The sequence below is a fragment of the Oreochromis niloticus genome, linkage group LG2 (genome assembly GCF_001858045.2).
Source record: "Oreochromis niloticus isolate F11D_XX linkage group LG2, O_niloticus_UMD_NMBU, whole genome shotgun sequence".
Lineage (NCBI taxonomy): Eukaryota > Metazoa > Chordata > Actinopteri > Cichliformes > Cichlidae > Oreochromis > Oreochromis niloticus.
Window position 1 is genome coordinate 6,215,118 of NC_031966.2, and position 18,269 is coordinate 6,233,386.

The 18,269-nt window shown below is 46.9% G+C and overlaps 1 protein-coding gene across 3 annotated transcripts in view; it reads left to right on the plus strand.

The window, feature by feature from the left end:
* Positions 1-18,269, plus strand: part of slc36a1 (solute carrier family 36 member 1) — a 30,044-nt gene that overhangs the window by 5,407 nt on the left and 6,368 nt on the right. For all 3 annotated transcript variants that reach the window (XM_005453216.4, XM_005453215.4, XM_019363259.2), the window contains exons 6-11: positions 1,901-1,990; positions 2,247-2,331; positions 4,605-4,832; positions 5,420-5,518; positions 6,531-6,697; positions 8,712-8,881. In XM_005453216.4, coding sequence (XP_005453273.1) covers positions 1,901-1,990; positions 2,247-2,331; positions 4,605-4,832; positions 5,420-5,518; positions 6,531-6,697; positions 8,712-8,881 — 839 coding nt within the window. The remainder of the gene's footprint in view (positions 1-1,900; positions 1,991-2,246; positions 2,332-4,604; positions 4,833-5,419; positions 5,519-6,530; positions 6,698-8,711; positions 8,882-18,269) is intronic.

Sequence of the window (18,269 nt, forward strand, 5' to 3'; positions counted from 1 at the left end):
GTGTCCTCCACCGCATGTAATTTAAAGCTTTACTTAGTGTTGATTTTGTATATTTAGGCGATGAAAGATGCTACCATTATGCTTTATATTTATAGATGAGGTAGCATGAGGCACATGAGCGAATTAAACTGGGTTTGTGGGCCGGTGTCATGTGACGCTGGTATCACCAGGTGACAAGAACAAAACAGTCTGAGTCTGTGGCTCTGTTGAGAAATCAGCTGTATGTTGATGCACAGATCCAGTGAATCCAGTGCTGATGATGAATCCTGTCTGTATTTCGGTGTCTCTGAGCTGCACATTTTATTATTTTTAACTAACTGGAGAAGTGAGGCTGGGTTTCTGTAAGCTGAGCTCGAGTCCTTGTTGCTTTGAGTCTTTCTGTTTGAACTGCGTCCTTCATGCCTTTGCAGGAGATCAAGCGCAGCTCATTTTAATCTCCTTTGCACTAAAACCACACTCGCCCTTGCATGTTTGCTGTGCAGCGGCCTCGCTGTGTTTGCGGTTGTTCCTGCTTGAGGCTTATCAGCCGTCACAGACATTACCAAACACTGTCACCGTGACCTGTGATCAGCCCCACCTCTCTGTGGCGATCACCACATCAGTCCAGTTTTAGTGGGATTACATAAGTGAAGCCATGTGGCCGAAAACCCAGAGTACCGGGGCTTATCTGTTTTACAGCTGGTGGCGTGCGGCAGCTCAGCAGATTAGTGCAGTCATTATTAGACTTTAATTAGTGTACTACCTGTGACTGTGAACCTGCCCGTCCACCCATTGCCTGCCCTTTGCCCAGTTCACATGGCGATCCATTAGCTGGGATTAAAAGTATTGAGCAGATCAGGAGCGTGAATGGACACCTCTGCACCGTCACGTACCAGCTGAGGAGACACAGAAGTGGTCACGGCCCTTCCCGTTTTTAGAGGTTTTAATATTGCCGAGTCAGTCGTCACTTCTCTGATTCTTTCGTAGATGTGGAAGAGCCGCAGTTACCCAATAAGGGTTAAACTAAACTTAATTTTCTTGTTTCTTTGTCAACTTGCTGGGCACGTGCACCTGTGTGCACGCCTTACTGAGGATTTTATTGTTTTTAACTCTTCATTTATCACGTTTATCTGTTTTTACTTCAGAGGGTTTCTGCAGGTTTTATCATTTTAGCTCATTTCATGTGCTTCTGGGCCCCTGATATGTCCCAAAGTCAGGACATGTGACTGCAAAGCATATAAACATCCAGAATTTCACTGTGCGCCCAAACTGGAGCCGCTCTGTTAGTACAGTAACCTCACAGCAGCCATGTTATTGGTCACATGATGTCATTAAAATGCTCCAAAAGCCTCCAGCAGCACAAACACGGTCCAGAAGTCCAGTTCAGGTGATGCTAACAGACAGCTAGCTGCTACAGCTGCCTGTGTCACTATCCACCTGTCAGTCAGAGAGGCCATGCCCCTGATCGTGCAAGCCTTAATACAATTTAAGCAGCTGAGTTATAAATCATCTATAGAGACTAAACCAGTGTCTGTGTTGGCCTGTAAACATGTGGGGGCTGGCTCACTGCTGCCTCTGCTGGACACCAGACGAACTGCAGCTTTTGGAGCTTAAGCTTGTGTTCAGGTGGGTGTTTACTGCAGTGAACTTATAAACTGTATATTAAAGATGGACATGGCTTCTCCAAGCTTGTACAATGAAGCCAGTACTTTAAACCTGGATTCTTTTATGTCCAGCAGGGGGTGACTTTTCTGTGCTGATTATTTTCCGTTTGGTTATTTAGCTTCATGTCAGCATAAAAATAAATGAATAAAAATAACTAATAAAATGAACCCCTGGGATTCACTGATTAAAGCTGAAATGGCCTTTAAGTTGTGTACAGCTGAAACTCAGACTGACACCTGGATGCCCCCCCCCATAGGATGAACCGATCATCTCTGACCTACGGCGAGGCGGTGCAGTACGGGATGGAAAACGTGCCGTGGCTGAGGCGACATTCACAGTGGGGAAAGTAAGAAACACGCTCACCTGTTCTGCTCGGTGTTTCTTTAGACACTGTCGGGAAAACAAATTAATTTGAATATGTAAAAACATGTAAACATGTCAGACTTAGTCCCACAGGCATAAGAAAAAAAATAAATAAAAAAAACTTTTACATTTTTAAAGGAAAAGAAATTCTTTCAGACCCGTGAACCTCAAAGAGTTAAAGATGTGATCAGAGAGACGTCTTGCTGTTCTGTGTTTAACTCTTTCATCGTCTCACTCAGGCGGACCGTCAACCTGTTCCTCATCATCACACAGCTGGGCTTCTGCTGTGTCTACTTCGTCTTCCTCAGTGACAACGTCAAGCAGGTCAACACACTCACACACTCAGACACACTCACAGATACACTCACACACTTGCAGACACACACACTCACAGAGACACACACACACACACTCACAGGTACACTCACACATGCACTCACACACGCACTCAAAGACACAGTTTAATTGTCCCTGTCAGCGTTACAGAGTGAAGTGTTTTTGTGCCGTGTGATTTTTACCTGTGGGGTTTATTGGGCTGATAAACACAGAGCTGGAGCCAGTGTGACCTCAGTGACCTCACAGATGTTTTAGTTTTGTTTTATTGATCTGAACTTCATAAATCATTACGGATCATTTCTTCATAAAAAAACAAGACTAACTCTGAAAGTTATAAAAACTAAAAGCGAAACTTTAAAAATATCCCAGAAGCTAAACTGAAGTGAAAATGAAAGATTTAAAGATACATTCAAATAAATAAAATAAAAATAGAAAGCTGTAATAACTCCAGATCAAACCCCTGCATGCAGGTGAGCCGCCTTGAAGGCCGTGCCATGTTACAACACTGGAGAGAAAAATAATAAAGCTCCCCTGACGAGAGCGGACGGTGTGTTGTCTTAAAGAAATGAACCACAACAACACGTTGGTCACCATGGTCACCCCACAGCTGGTAAACGAACTACGTGTGATCAATGTGGAGTACGATGAAACTGAGCGCTCGCAGCCGGCAGCCACGTGACTGCAGTTCACTGAGTTTGCTCTGCCTCGGTGTGCTGCAGGTCCTTTTAGGACAGGAAGGACAAAACAAGCGAGGGAACAATGACAGAAACCCGCAGCGTTCACGCGTTCACTACGATTGCCATGAAAAACAAATCCATGGACTGGAGACATACAGGTCGTGCGGTAGGGTGTGGCCTAACAAGGCGACTAACAGCTGGATCGAGCTCCGTTGGCTCGGTGAATATTAAACTCGTCTCAAGTTCCTCTAAACGTTATCGTGACAAAACATTAGCAACACCCTCACACTTCTGCTTTGTGACCATTTCATCATTTCTATTTAAATTTAATCTGAAGCATTTATTAAACTTTATTCTGCTCATTTATGACAAAAAATAAATTTACGTGATGAAAAAAGCGGCCTGCACGAGGTGTAAGGCAGCAGTAATAGATTACATTAGTCACGTCTGTGGGCAAGTTTTTGGAGGAGCTCTCCCACTGAAACATGGGAAAAAAAAGGTCTTCAAACACATTGGTACAACATGAAATGATCTTATGCCATGTTAAGGTTCACATTTCCCAAACAAGTCACAGTAACATGTGTGCTCGTCTCTGTTAACTCATCCACCCAGTGAAAGGAAACCACAGGACTCCACCCAGAGTATGATCAGCCGGCTGCACGATGTCCAGCTGTATTGCTGTGACTGTTTTGCACTGATGGAAAACCTCAAAATGTTTTCCAGAAGTAATCTTACCCATCAGGCCGAGCTTGAGGAGGCACGCTGAGCTTCATCCACCCGCCTCAGTTTAAAGAAACAGTGCAGACAAAAGCCTAGCAGTCGACTGTAGAGTAAACACGATCTAATAATTTTATGGATGTTTGCATGAGTAAATATTTAACTATGTTCGGTTCATACTCCTGTAGTTTTGTCTTTACTGAGAGAATAGAATGTCATGAAACACGCTGACATGGAGGAAAATCAGATAATTATCTCTCATCTCAGCAGGGAGTCTGTGAGGTGATGGAAATGGAGGTCAAAGACAGGCTCAGTTTGTGTAGTTCAGTTTTTAGCCACTAGGGGGTGCTGCCTGCCTGCATGTATTTTGTATCCTCTCATTTTTCCCGAAGCAGCAATTAAACATCCCGGTGGGCCGTGATTTTACTCAGAGGGTCAGACTGACAATGGCTCAGTAAATACAGAGCCGTGTGTTGAAGAGCTGAACAGAAACAACACACACACACACACACACACACACACACACACACACACACACACACACACACACACACACACACACCTGAAATACCCACAGTTTTCAACCTTGGGAGACGACAACACATTCAGTTTCCAGGTGGACAAGCCTCACGCTCTTATTTTGAAAGACACATGATATTTGCTCTGTTATTTATTTTCACAGAGGGAATTTCATATGATTTTATGTCTCAGAAAACGTGCGCACACTGCCCGAGCTCCAGCTCTGATTGGTTTGAGCCTGCAGACCATCTCTATCGAGTCCTGGGTCGTAATCACTCCTTTGGTGTTTAAGACCTTTTCAGCAGATTGAGCATCATCCTCTCTCTCTGTCTGACCTGCCTTCACCAGGTGGTAGAAGCTGCCAATGCCACCACTGTCAGCTGCCAGACGAACTACACCAACCAGACCCAGGTCCTGGTCCCGAGCTTTGACTCCCGCCTCTACATGCTCTGCTTCCTGCCTGCCATCATCCTGCTGGTATTCATCCGCAATCTGAAGTGCCTGGCCCCGTTCTCTCTGGGGGCCAACGTGGCCATGACGGCCAGTTTGTTCCTGATCTACTACTACTCGCTCACGGTGAGCCGCAGGTTTCTCTCTGATTCGATTGACCTTCAGTCAAAGTCGTAGCCTCGTTTTTGTCTCTCTGTGGTCTTGTTAAGTCGTGACGTTGTGCAGAAGCTTGTTTGTTACCTGGATAAGTAAGAGCTCCCTGCGTCAGCGCGTGGTGGAGAAGGTTGTGTGTGCAGCCTGTGAGGTGACTGTGGCTGATGGATCATCGGAGCAACACACCTGGGGATAAGCAGAGCATAAAGGCCACGAGCGGCTTTGAAAACAGTCTGGATTCAGTTTCTTCTGCTGCTCAGCCAGAGGATAAAGAAATAATGCAATGTGTCTGACACAGCTGGCCAAGCTGCTTGCGTGGAGCCTCTGTGAGCGGATGCTTTCTAATTTGTATTGTTGTGAAGAACAGAGCTGTCCTGCAGATAACATTTAACACCTCACTCCATCTGTAATTTTTAAGTCTGCAGGCAGTTCATTTTCATTGTGTAGCTTTTTCTTCATTGTGCAGCTTTTTTTTAATCCTGTTAAGTGTAGCGAGGATGTGATTAGGTGAAGAACAGCTCTAACCGGCCGTGGATCTATTTTGTTTTATTTCTCTACAGAACATCCCAAACCCTATCGACCTCCCGAAAGTCGGCAGAGCTAAAGACTACCCTCTCTTCTTCGGAACGGCCATCTTTGCCTTCGAAGGCATCGGAGTGGTGAGTGAGCGGCTGATGGTACCACATTCATCCACGTGCTGCTGAAGCCCCTTTTATGCCTGTATCAATGTGAAACACGTGTGTGCATCAGTTACGTGGATTATAAACGGCGCCATTACCTCTGCATGCATTACAGTTGGATTTCTGTATGCAAATGAGGCATCGCACTTATAACGCTGCTGCTTCACTGAGGGCGGGGGGGCGGGGGAGCTGGAGATAGGAGAGCAGCAGGGCTCCAGAAAGTCATGCAGAGGGGGATCATACCAGCACAAGTCCCACTGACCAGCCTGTGTTTGTACTAGGTGCTGCATGGCTGAGACCGGCCGGCCTGGGTTCGAGTCCGACCTGCGGCCCTTTGCCGCATTTTTCCCTCTGCTTTCCTGTCAGTCTTCTCAGTATCTGTCTAAGAAAGCCAGAAAAAGGCCAAAAAATATATTTTTAAAAAAGTGCCAGATTTGCACCCACCCCTGCGTACGCTCAGCACTGCAACTTGGAAGATATGTACAGTATGAAGCACAGCTTGAGTCAAAGAAAGTCATCCGATTTCAGAGCGCTTAAAGTCCACCGCCGATCACCGGTGACCATTGAAGCACACTTGTGTGTAACCCAGTGTTAATGTCACGAGTTGTGTTATTATTTCACTTTATTGATGTTTATTTAAGAACATTTGCCTCATTTTGACATTTTTCAAAGCATCGTTTGACTCCCGCTAACATCCACGCTGCAGACATGAAACACGTATGTTTCAGAGTCGGCCGTTTTCCTGTCCATGCAGTGAAGCTTGTCTTTATAACGATGAAGCCTGGCTGATCAGCCACATTTTCCAAAAGGTCCATTTAATTCAGTTAAATCTGGTTTATAAAAAAGCAAAGCTTCCTGCAGACACACTGAGCTCCGAGTTGTGCTGCAGACAAGGGTGAGCTTTCAGGGCGTCACAGCGTGAGCATACACCGCTGAGCCTAAACTCCTTCACGTGTCACAGAAATGTCCCGCTAACAGTTTCTCTCTGCAGGTTCTGCCACTGGAGAACAAGATGCACAGGCCTCAGAGGTTCACCCAGGTTCTCTATTTGGGCATGGGCATCGTCACCTTCCTCTACATCAGCCTGGGGACCATAGGATACATGTGCTTCGGAGAACACATCGGTGGCAGCATCACGCTGAACCTGCCCAACTGCTGGTGAGATACTGCCACAACGCCCAGAAATTGAGTCGAGTCGGCATGTTTGAAAACATTCGTGCTGATTAACGTCCTGCAGCGCTCAGAGAATCACATAAGACGCCACAGGATGGGTGGAGTCAACAGCTGACTCCACCCAAGCACAGCTCCTCCTGTTGTGTCACTGCCTCAAACCTCCTGGAACACAAACTGCTGTGTGTGATTGTGTGTGTGTTTGTGGCGCAGGTGCGTCTCAATACACAGTCCAAACCTCCCAAACTAAACTGAAGCACAGTGTGGAAGGTCCAGACTCAGCAGATGCAATGTGCTGAAGAGCAAAGAGTCTTACATCTTCATTGTTTAGAAGAAAGGTGGCAGGATTGGCACCCAGTGTCTCATTAAAATATTAAAACCTGTCTTACTGTGTTTTAGACCCATAGATTGATACTCAGAGCTGATGCTTCAACACAGCTCGTTGTCTTTGCATCAGGAAGCCTGCAGACACCGGATGATGAATGAATCAGGAAGCCATGGATCTGAATGTGTTTACATTACTTTAGTAAGTCAGCTGAGAGCTGCTGTTACTGGTTCCTCCTTCAGTGTCCCGGCTCTGTGCTCACGTGCTGCACAAGCTCTGGAGCAGGTTATATCTGAGAGTAGGGGGGTTCGTGTTTTGCTGTTTTGGGAACTCCTTGGCTCACCGTCTCAGGCTGGATCTGAATTCATAAACCAAATGAAACACACTTCATGAGGTCGTTTAATTTGAACAGCTCACGTTGGTTGCAGCCTCCTGTTACAGGAAGCTGTAACCATAAATCTGATGGTGGCGCCTGTTAGGAAGACTAATACTAGACAAATACATCTTCAGCTGTGAATCGTGGCGGTCTCATTCTGTCCAATTCAAAACAAAACGAAGTTAGTAAAAGCTGTATGGATTTGTTTGTTTATTACTCGTGGTTATCATCCCAGCTGCAGGAGCCAGGCGTCCATCAAATACCTCCCGCCTCTGGACTAATGGCGCTAATTAGTGGAGTAGATTGGCTCCTCGCTGTGGTTTGAAACTCAAAGGCAGTAATTATGAACATCTCCGTTTGAAGCAGTGAGCAGAGGAAAGTCGATGTTGGCTGTTTGTGTTACATGCGTTCCTTCACAGCTCATTTGATGAATGTTGAACATGGAGTCCGCTGCAAGTGCACCTCAGCACACCTTAAACTGTGTTTCCAGCGCTGGATGCTCGTATTAAACAGGACAGAGCAGGAGGCGGTGTATGCACGGTAACCCTCACACTTCTCCAAACTTTAAAAGGTCCTGAAGTCTCTGTGAGAATCCAGTAACAGCGAAGGTGGGAACATGTAGACAGCAGCACTGTGCAAAAGTGTGTGCCACCCCTCATTTCCCCTCAGCGTTGAAATGACACATTTTGGCTTGTTGCCTCAATCAGGGTCATCAGGAGGACTCTGTCCTCTTGGCCTTTGAAGTTCACCTTGAAGGTGGAGATGTGCCAGAAGCCTCTACATCTGCATGACGTCAGCATCATGTAGCAGCTCAGTGATGTAGAAAGTGAGCGGTGGTGGATTGGCTGAGTCTCCAAAACTGCAGAGCATGCTGAGATCAGAGTGACAGCTTCATCGGGTTTTAAATCAGTTTTATGGCTCTTATCTGGCTCAGGGGCACACAAGCACCCCTTCTCTCCGGCGGGACACTGAGGCAATAAACACTGAACCTCGAAGGGTTTTTCTCTGCCTTGCCTCCGTCTCGGTGAGAGTGGAAATCCTCTCCAGCTCCACCTACCTGCTCTTTAAACTGTCTTTTGGTAAGTGGCAGTCAATTAGAAGAAAGGTCACTTAAAGAGGGTGGAGGTGAAACGACTTGTTTAAGACTTAGGTGCTGCACCAAGGCAGAAAAAGAAGCATTATTTTGAACTGTGAGTCATGCAAAGCTACTCTAGAGTCTAATAATAAAAATAAGGAAATGAGCGGAATAGGTCACATTTTTCCTCACATTCCTTGACTCCTCCCTCCTCTCCGTTTTCCAGGATGTACCAGGTCGTGAAGCTCCTGTACTGCTTTGGGATTTTCATCACCTTTGCCCTGCAGTTCTACGTCCCAGCAGAGATCCTCATACCGTCCATGGTGGCTCGCGTGTCAGAGCGGTGGGAGACCGCCATCGACCTGCTGCTGCGTTCTGTCATGGTTATCTTCACATGTAAGTACGAGCAGGTCTGCGGTGTGCCAGGCGGCGGGCTGTTAAATTTGCGCACAATGTCAGGCTCAACTGCGACGTATTTCAGACCGAGAGCTGAGCTTTGTTATGTATGAATATAAATGACACGCGTGTTGGCACGCACGATTGACTTTATGCTGTCACGAGATTTACAAAGGAACTCATCCTCTTACTGCTATTTATGCAAACGTTTCTCAGACATGTGGGTTAAAGTGTCCGTTGTATGTTTGTGAAGGTTCTCAGTCATCCAGGTCATTGTCATCCAAGGAGCTTGGAAAGAAAAGTGTCTGGACAATTGGTGGAGAGTCCCAGATTTGAGGTGTCCCCAAGAGGGTCATGGACCCCCTGTCATTCCTCTACCTAATCACACGAGCTACCAGTATATCTGCTGTATGTTTATTCTGAACATTGAGTCACATCATGAGCTGATTTCCACTCAGATTTCCCTTCATGCGTTTCTAATGTGAGCTCTCTGAGCAGAGTCGTGGTTTTTAAACACTGTCAGCATCATCTCAGCTGCTGCTTGTGCGGGGAATCAATTTAAAGAAATCTCATTTCTGCCTTCGTTCTTTAGAGAAAAAACCCAGACCACAGACCCCGATCTGTCCGTTGTTATAAGCGGTTTGCTACTTTCCTTTTCTCACACCGTTTAACAGTCGTGACTGTCACCAAACCTCGTCTGGGGTTGCGAGGTCTTCCTCTGAGCTCTTCCCCCAGGAGGTATCAGACCAGGATGACTCCGGTTGAGCCAATCCATGCAGGAGGAGTATCCCGGGGCTGGTGTGGGAATGCTTGCTTGTTTCTGTGTTCGTGTGAAAAACACCCATTTGTACTTGTGGTGTGAATGAACCCGCACACAAGGAGCTCACTGAGGCTGTGAGCTCTGGGTCTTTTGTTTTTTTGTTGTTGTTGTTTTGTTTTTGTTTTGTTTTTTAACTCCTGGACTAAATAAAAATCTAAAAATGTCCACAAAGAAAAGTTTGGCTGCAGTTCCTCTGGTGTCCAGCAGAGGCAGCAATGAGCCAGTCCACATAGACTCCCGTGTTAAAAGAAACATGTTTACAGGCTGGTACAGACTGTTTTGGTCTCTGTAGATAATTTCACCCCTATAACAGCTGTACAGGGAGGATTGAAGTTTGCATTATTCGGGGCATGGCCTCTTTGACTGACAGGTGGATGGCACCACAGATGGCTGTAGCTGCTAGCTGTCTGCTAGGCTTCACCTCAGCTAACTGGAGTCCCTGAACTGGACGTCTGTACCGCGTTTGTGCTTTTAATGACATTATCTGACTAATAATATGGCTGCTGTGAGGTTACGGTACCGTCCAGGATGTCTGAGTGCCTGTTTTAGGATTATGATTGGATGCTTCTTAGGACTGACCAACTGTGGGTGCAGCTTGAGCTGATAAACACATCCTGTCTGGCCTCCCTCTGAGGTGGCGAGTGAAGGGACAACAAAGCCACGTGTCCTCATCTCACACTCACATGCGTTCCCTCACCTGCTCCTCTCCCTCCTCCGGGTTTCCAGCAGCCAACAGTTCCCCGTAATAGCACCGCCAGGCTATTTATAGCTGCAGTAGTCCTCCAATTGCAATCGATTCCCATCTGGCCACAACCGCTGATTCTCTAACTGTGTTGCAGGCTTGTACCTGATTGTGTGCAGCGCTGCTGGGTCACGCTGAAGTCAGCAGGGGGCACACTTCCACCTATTGAGGGGTCATTATATTTACATTAGTAGTTAACGTCAACAACCAGCTGTTTATTGTTTGTCTTCTCCATCAGCTGCTCAACATCTGCCGGCCTTAAGATTAGGATCAGGACACTGGATGAAGATGAATCTTTACTGAAGTACAGACTAATCATTTTCATATTTAAAGGCTCTTTGTTTTTAATCCTAAAGGCCATAAAAATTAATCAATAAATACAGTTTCTACATCCAACAGTAAGACTGACCCCTCTTGGGTCTGTTATGTTAAAAAAAGTGTAAGGCTCAGGTGTGCTCTCCACATGGACTCTAAAGGTGACTCTAAAAGTACTGCAGAACTGTACCCAGGAGGAATCAGGGTAGAAGGTGATCCTGGTATCAGGTAAAAATAGACCTCTGACCTGTTTGGAGCAGATTTCATCTGTGTGATCATCTCTTGTAATGATGGGAGAGGATCATTAAAAGGCTTCATTATTTAAAAAACAATGAAAATGAGTGACATAGGCAGCTGAGATGAGCTTCCTGCTCGCTGTTAGAGGAGCTTGGACATGGAGAATCCATGAACATCACCGCTGTAGAGCAGCACGTAACCCATAAATCCAGCAGGCTTCACAGTCTGTGGAGGTGTCACATATGGAGATGTTAATCTGATGGAGACGCTGGTCACTGGAGGAGCCTCGGGTCTTTCTTTATCAGATTTTTTAAGATGAATACCGTTTCCCGCTCTCAGGTCATCCTCACTGCTCTCCACATGAATGAAGTCTCACTATTGAACTTCATTTACTTCATTACCTCTGATTGAATTATGCAGATGGAATTTGCCTCACTCTGTCGGTTTCTGCACACACACATCCCGATAAGCTAATAAAGGCATGCAGGCGCACTGCCTGTCTGCAGGTCGTTTGTCCTATGAACATGGCCGCGCTCAGCAACAGGAGGAGAAATCAAAACACTCGAGCATCCGGTGGGATTCTCTGCTGGATGCTGGGATAAAGGAGGAGGGGCTGCAGCAGGGACGGCACCTCTCCTGCGTGCACATGTGTGAGCAGGAGATTACTTTAGCTTTTGAATGTGAATACGAGATGAGACTGGGGCAGCACGCTGTTGTCTGTAGATGCTCTGAGGATGCCTCTGAGACTGTCTCCTGCTGTATTTTGTATTTTAGTTACTGGTGTGTGTAGTGTGTGATTATGCAGAGGCGCTACGTTGCTCTTCTAAAGTGGTTTAAATGGTTTGAACACAAAGAAAGTTGGTGTTAAATTTTGATACTCGAGGAGAGCAGGGATGAGTCACCTTCAGACTTGCAGCTCAGTCTTCAAAGCGCTCGCTCTTTGCTGTTTTTACATTTGCAGCTGTCTGTCTGCAGTGTGATCTGTCAAAGATGGAAAATGTCACAGGAAGTGAGCTTGACTGATGTCCCAAATGTGTTTGGCGCTCTAAGAGCTGCTGGCCGGCCGAGCCTCGCCGTGCCTCTCGGGGAGATTAGAGTTAAAAGTGGATGGCCTTGAGCAAACTCTGCCTCTCCTTCCGCCGAGCGTCGCTCTGACTTGCACTCCCGCTCGAAAGGTCAGTTCATTTCAGCGCAGGCAGATTTCTTTTGAAGTGAGCACTCTATTCCAATTTAGTAGAGAGATGGCGGGCAAGCGCAGGAGCTCAGCGTGGCTGCGACTGCTGCTGGGGATCAGAGAGCCTCTGAGTGGCAGCGGTGTGAATGCTACATGACTTGGCTGTGTTCCTTACAGTCGATGCTGTTATGTTGCCGTGTCTCACATTGATTACCTGAAGGCCACGTCTCGTTTGTTGCCATTTGATCACATTAGAAATGCCAAAAAGCCACAAGCATGAGAAGAAGAGCCTCTGCTTTGTGGCTGCAGATGAAGATGTGCATCGGCACTCTGTCTGCTGGGTCACATACCACTGCAAGCTTCACCTTCCACTTTTCATTCATAAAACAGGTTTCTAACATGTCTGAAGTCTGAAGAAGAAGCTTGGCCAGCAGTGAGTGTTGTCTGCAAAGCAGCAAAACATCTTCTTTAATAATACGAGGTTCTAAATATTAGTGCAGAAACACTTCAGAGGTTGCGGGCTCTTTAAACGGCTGGACCGAAGCTTAGTTTATTAACGGTGAGCAGGAACTTGTTTCCTACGGTGGGCCATTAGAGCCCACTCTGATCCTCAATGAGCCGGATCGGCTCAGTTCATTTGGACTGTGGTCTCGGGGAGTGAGCGCTGAAACCGCCCTTTCTGTCAGAGTCTCAGAGAAAGCACAACTTTCTACATGATAAAGAATTGCGGTTCTGGGAACTGCATGACTGTAAGAAATACGTGTGCAGAAAACTTAATTTAAAAAGTAAAACACAAGATTTTTGTTCGTTTACATCTCATCTCCATTCTTTTTTAAAACAGAAACTTTCCTGTAATGTAACTTTTTTCGTACTCAGTTACTTCGGTGTAGTTTTTATTTCAGAGCCAAATAAAAGTCCAAAATTTACACCCTTTGTCATGTATTCCAAAGCCATGCTGTGGGCCAGATTGGACTCTTTTGCCGTGCCAGTTCTTATGTTTGACAGCCGTCAGCAGTTCCTGGGTCTCACTCATGTCAACATCTCCCACCCCATGCAGGACACTCTGACAGCACTGAGCAGCTCCTTCAGTGGCAGGCTGCGGCACCCACGGTGTGGGACGGAGAGATTTCGCAGGTCTTTCCTCCCCACTGCTGTCAGACTCCACAACAAAGACTTTAACTGATCAAACACACACATCCACAAATGTGCAATAAGACGAAGTGCAATAATCTTTTCTGGCATCGTTGTATATAGCATTTGTATTCTATTTTTATCTTATTGTATATTTTATTCTACTGTATATAGTATTTTATTTTATTCTATTCTGTACAGTTGTGTACTGTATTTATTCTTATTGTATTCTAATTTTTGCTTCATAACTTTTGCACTGTCCAGTTCCTGCTGCGACAAAACAAATTTCCCACGTGTGGGACTAATAAAGGTTATCTTATCTTATCTTATCTTATCTTATCTTATCTTATCTTATCTTATCTTATCTTATCTTATCTTATCTTATCTTATCTTATCTTATCTTGTCAGACTGGAACAGATGAAAGGTTCAACTGGAAGCAGCCTCGGTGTTAGAAGCTCTGTGTGTGTGGCTGTGATGAAGATGGCCAGGATTTCACGTCCCTGCTGATAGAAGCAGACATTCCCTCTTCATTAACGTTCCCAGCTTCCTTGTTAACCCTCACCGCGTGGCCGCGTGTGCCAAGACTCGCCGTGGTGCTGAGCGTGCTTCCTTTGTCTGAGTCACTTTGCCACAGGCTGCAGCTGAGCAGCTAGCATGTGCTGTTGAGCTGTTGATGGGAACGAGAGAGGACGTGTGGACGTCGCGTGAGCTTTCTCTTCTTCTTCTCTTTGTTGTTTCTTGCAGCACTGTGGCACAGAGGTGGCGTGCCGCTGGGACTTTGTGCTGCGTGTTGCCGGCTGTCGTATTTTTACCCTTTCACAAACATGTGTGCACACGTTCACCTTTTACGGATTCCTCTGGCCTTTGCTTCCTGCGCCTGTTTCGGCTCACCTGTGTCACGCTGTGACTCTGACAAACCGAGTCAAAGATCTGACATGGGGCGGCGTGTATTTTTAGGGGAAGTAACGTAGTCACGCGGAGAGAAAAAGCAGTCAAAGCGTCTTTAGAGGTTAATTAACTGAATTTAAAATGAAATGGAAATGTCCTGCTTCATTACTTCCATGTGAAAAAGAGAATTTTCTAACTCAATTAAATTCAGATAAATTGGAAATGAGGTGCAGTCCATGGCTGAGAGCAGACCTGAGAGCCACACTGGCATGAAACTCGTCTGGCTCCAGGCTGTGCAGCAAATTTGGGGACCCGGCTGCAGGGATGTGTTCCCACACGGTCTCAAGAGCATTACTCAGATCCTGATGCGGGACGATAAGGCCCAGAGGGTTCCAGCTTATCTCAAATGTGCTGGAAGGGGTTGAGTTCAGCGCTTTGGGCAGTCCAGTCAGCGTCTCTTTGCAGAGAGCGTTCACCCTCACATCATCATGGATCTCTGAGACAGGACCCAGAGTGGTGCTGCCGGGCCGGGCCGAAGCGTTTCAGACCAGCGCGGGGAAAAAGACAAGCCGGGCTATAAATGAGAGGTCACACTAGTTTATTCACAGCATGCAGGAAGTGGCGTTAATACATGTACAGTTTATGCAAAGATGAGAAACCTATAAGGATTTAAACACCAGTGATAAATACACTTCACACTGCATGACTGAGTCACGCTTAACTCCAGTTATCAGGTGACTCCTCCTCCTCCTCCTCCTCCTCCTCCTCCTCCTCCTCCTCCTCCTCCTGTTGGCTGACATGAACAGTAAAACTGTTTTCATGTCACGGTGAACTACGTCCGGTTGTTGCCAAAGAGAAAGGCTTTGTTTTAGCGAGCAGCACAAGAGTCTTTCCGCTTGTTCCTGGAAGTGTGGGGTGTAACTCTACCTGCTCACAGCACTTATCCACTAACCCCAACTATTCCTTGCATTTGTTTTTCCAAATCACGAAAGGAGCATGTGGTCAGGCGTCCACATGCTTTTGACCATATAGAGCTGCATCACTGCATCACTGAGCTCCCACTGTGAGATCGGGGAATGCAGGTTTCACCTGATAATCGACCCTAAAGGTCACACGTGAGAAATGATTCTGCACGTCGCACATTTTACCCGAACCAGCGGCTCTCTGAGCTAAAAGAGGCACAGCAAGCAGAGCTGGGCTGCGAGTGGAGAGGTCGGCCTGAGGATTTCTGTCTTTAGCACGGACCTCCTGCTGGGTGGGGAAGGTCAGGCTTGCCCTGCAACTCCATCCTCCTTCACTTCCACCCTCCTCTCCTCCACTCCTCCTGCTTCTGTCCATGGAGTGAGATTAAAATGCAGTGGATGTGTTTTTCCTGCAGATAAGCACGTCAACGGTCAGCCAGTCAGCGTCTCAGGCACCCCACAGCAGGCATTGGTTGTTTTCCCTTCCCCTCTCCTATTATACTCTGCATCAAGGGTGTCAAACATGTGGCCCGGAGGCCTGCTAAAGGGCCTATTGCATGGCTTTGCAGAGTGTGAAAGCTGCAGTGAAACAAATGAAGTACTTGGGTTAGTCAGTAAAAATCTTTTCTGTTCCGGGTGTGTGAGGCAGGTGGAGGGATCCTATTTTATCCATGAGCGATGGTACGGTTTGCCCCGGCATCTGCAATGATGCAGACACTTTACCTGTCTGCTGGGGTGAACAGAGACCTGATCCAACCGAGTCCACACCTGTGGGGATGAGAGCTAGGGGTCTGGGTAGAGGCTGAAGAGTAAGACTGGGATTAGAAATGGCTGAAATGAGTTTCCTCATTAGGGTGGCTCACTACAGCATCTGAGGCAGGGGAGGGACTCTGACGTGCAGGCGGTGCACAGCCATGTTTGATGGGTCAGCATCTGGTTTCTGGGAGGAGGCCCTGTGGTAGACTCTCTGCTGGTCTGGGAACAACTCAGGATCTCTGCGATAGTTGATGTATGATTACTGACTGTGGGAGAACCTGAGGTATGTTGTAAAACTTCCACCTCATCCTTTTAAAGGTTTCCTTCTCACGTCTGTCAGTTTCACAGAGAGTAGGGTGATGGATCTGTTTCACTTGGTTTTATGTTTTCAGCCTTTTCAAAGGCCTTTGTTTGAATAGGAGAAAAATGTGACGTTTTTGCTGTTTGTTGTGGTGAATCTAGGTTAGTACCCAGTGCTTTTACTGGTCCTGAGCTCAGACTGGACTGTTTGTGGCTCGCAGCCTAAATGAGTTAGACGCCATGGTTTTTCCCCTGCTGTGTGTCATTAAAGCCACTCAAGCTGGGCCGGCATGGACACCCAGCCAGGCCTGAGAGAGAAACCTGGTGCTGCACAAAAAAGGAACATGGCCGCTTTGATTGGCCAAGCGAACAGGAAGTCCACTTCAGTGTGATTACAGGTAACATTGGCAGTGGTTCCCCGGCTCTCTGCATCCTGTGTCAGGCGCCCTCTCACTCATAACGGTTAACGGAGGTTGTGTTTGCTGGGCAGGATGGCGAGAGTGTGTGTGATTGTGTGTGTCTGTCTGTCTGTGTGTGTGAATTTCTTTCCCGTTTGTCATGCTTGTTTTCAGCTGTACGCTGCAGGATGAGACACGAGCTTAAAACAAAACAAAACAAAAATTCACGACTTTTCCACGTCTGAAGCTGAAGTTTCAGTCCCGCCCTGAGGCTAGCACCTCGAGAAGGTGACGAGTTCATGGAGAAAAGGACAGAGCTGAAGAGCTCAACTGTTGAAAGACGGGTGAATCAGGAGGCGGGTGAATCAGGAGAGGGTCCTCAGTGTCTGTGATCAGATTGTGGGACACTGTGTATAAACGGCACTGTTAAAGCTGAAGGTCTGCACTTGTGTCACATCTGGATTGTTAAGTTTAAAATCAGAGTTTCTGTGTAAAACCTGCTGCTGCTTTTGGAACAGAAGGCAATCATGTGATTCCGCATCAGAGCGTTTCCCTCTCCTCTCGCTGCTGCATGCTGCTGTTGTTTGAGAATCGTCACTTCTTAGAGCTCACAGTTATACATGGAGCCACATCCATCATCCTCTCCCTCACGGCTGCACGCCACAGAGCAGTGCTTTCCCACAACTGTTGTGTTCGCAGCTGCGGGCAAACGCCCCCGTGCACTCACTGTAACTGGCTTATGCTTATTAAACTGCTCTGGCAGGAAATCCAGCGGCTGCTCGAGGCCAACTCTGCGCTTAGAGCAAACACTCAGGTGTGTGTTTCCAACAAGTCTGTTTTAATTGTGCTGAGCTCTTCATCAAAGCTGCACAGAGCACCGCACACACCACTGGCCGTTTCTTCTTCACCTGTTCACTGTCACAGGTGCCGATAACTGAAGTCATCAGCAGTTGTTTGAGAGAAAGGTGAGGGAGAAACACAAAGAGGAGCACATGTGTGCAGCTACCAGCGTCACGTTCATTTAGGGTTTTCTTCTCCTAGCGTTTCCTGTAGTTACAGCGATACGTTAACCACGGGTGTGGGTGCAATTCCTGGCATTAAGTCAGTAGAAAAAGGAGCAGAATGGGAATAATTGAGAGCATCATGGCAGGATAAATTAGGCAGTCAGTGTTTGCAGTGAGATTATTGCATTTAAAGAAGTAAACAAGTGTTTGTGATGACTTCAGAGAGCCCTGAGTGTCAGACACAGGAAGAGCTGTCGCGCTGCCTTCATGTGGAGTCTGAGCCACGAGGGAGAGAAAGTGCTCCTAAAACTTCCGACAGGGTCACAGGCATTCACGTGGCGATGGCCTACCTGAGGACGGAGAGCACGGGGAAGGTGTTGTTTACCTCGAGAGCACGTTGTCTCGCTGCCGGTGCTTGTCTGAATCTCAGTGATTTCTAAACGGAGAGGGCTCTCTCTGTGACTCCTGCAGCTCTTCGTGATGTAGACACTGTAAAGCTTCTCATTAACAGGAAGTGATTGTTTCCCTGGCACTGAAGCGGAGCAGCAGTGATGTAGCATGGCGGCAGAGAGACGGCTGGCTTTTGCTTCATTTATCACATCGTGTTTTCTCCGTCTGTAACTCGGTCATGGCTCACAGAAGCTTTCCTGGTTGAATAAA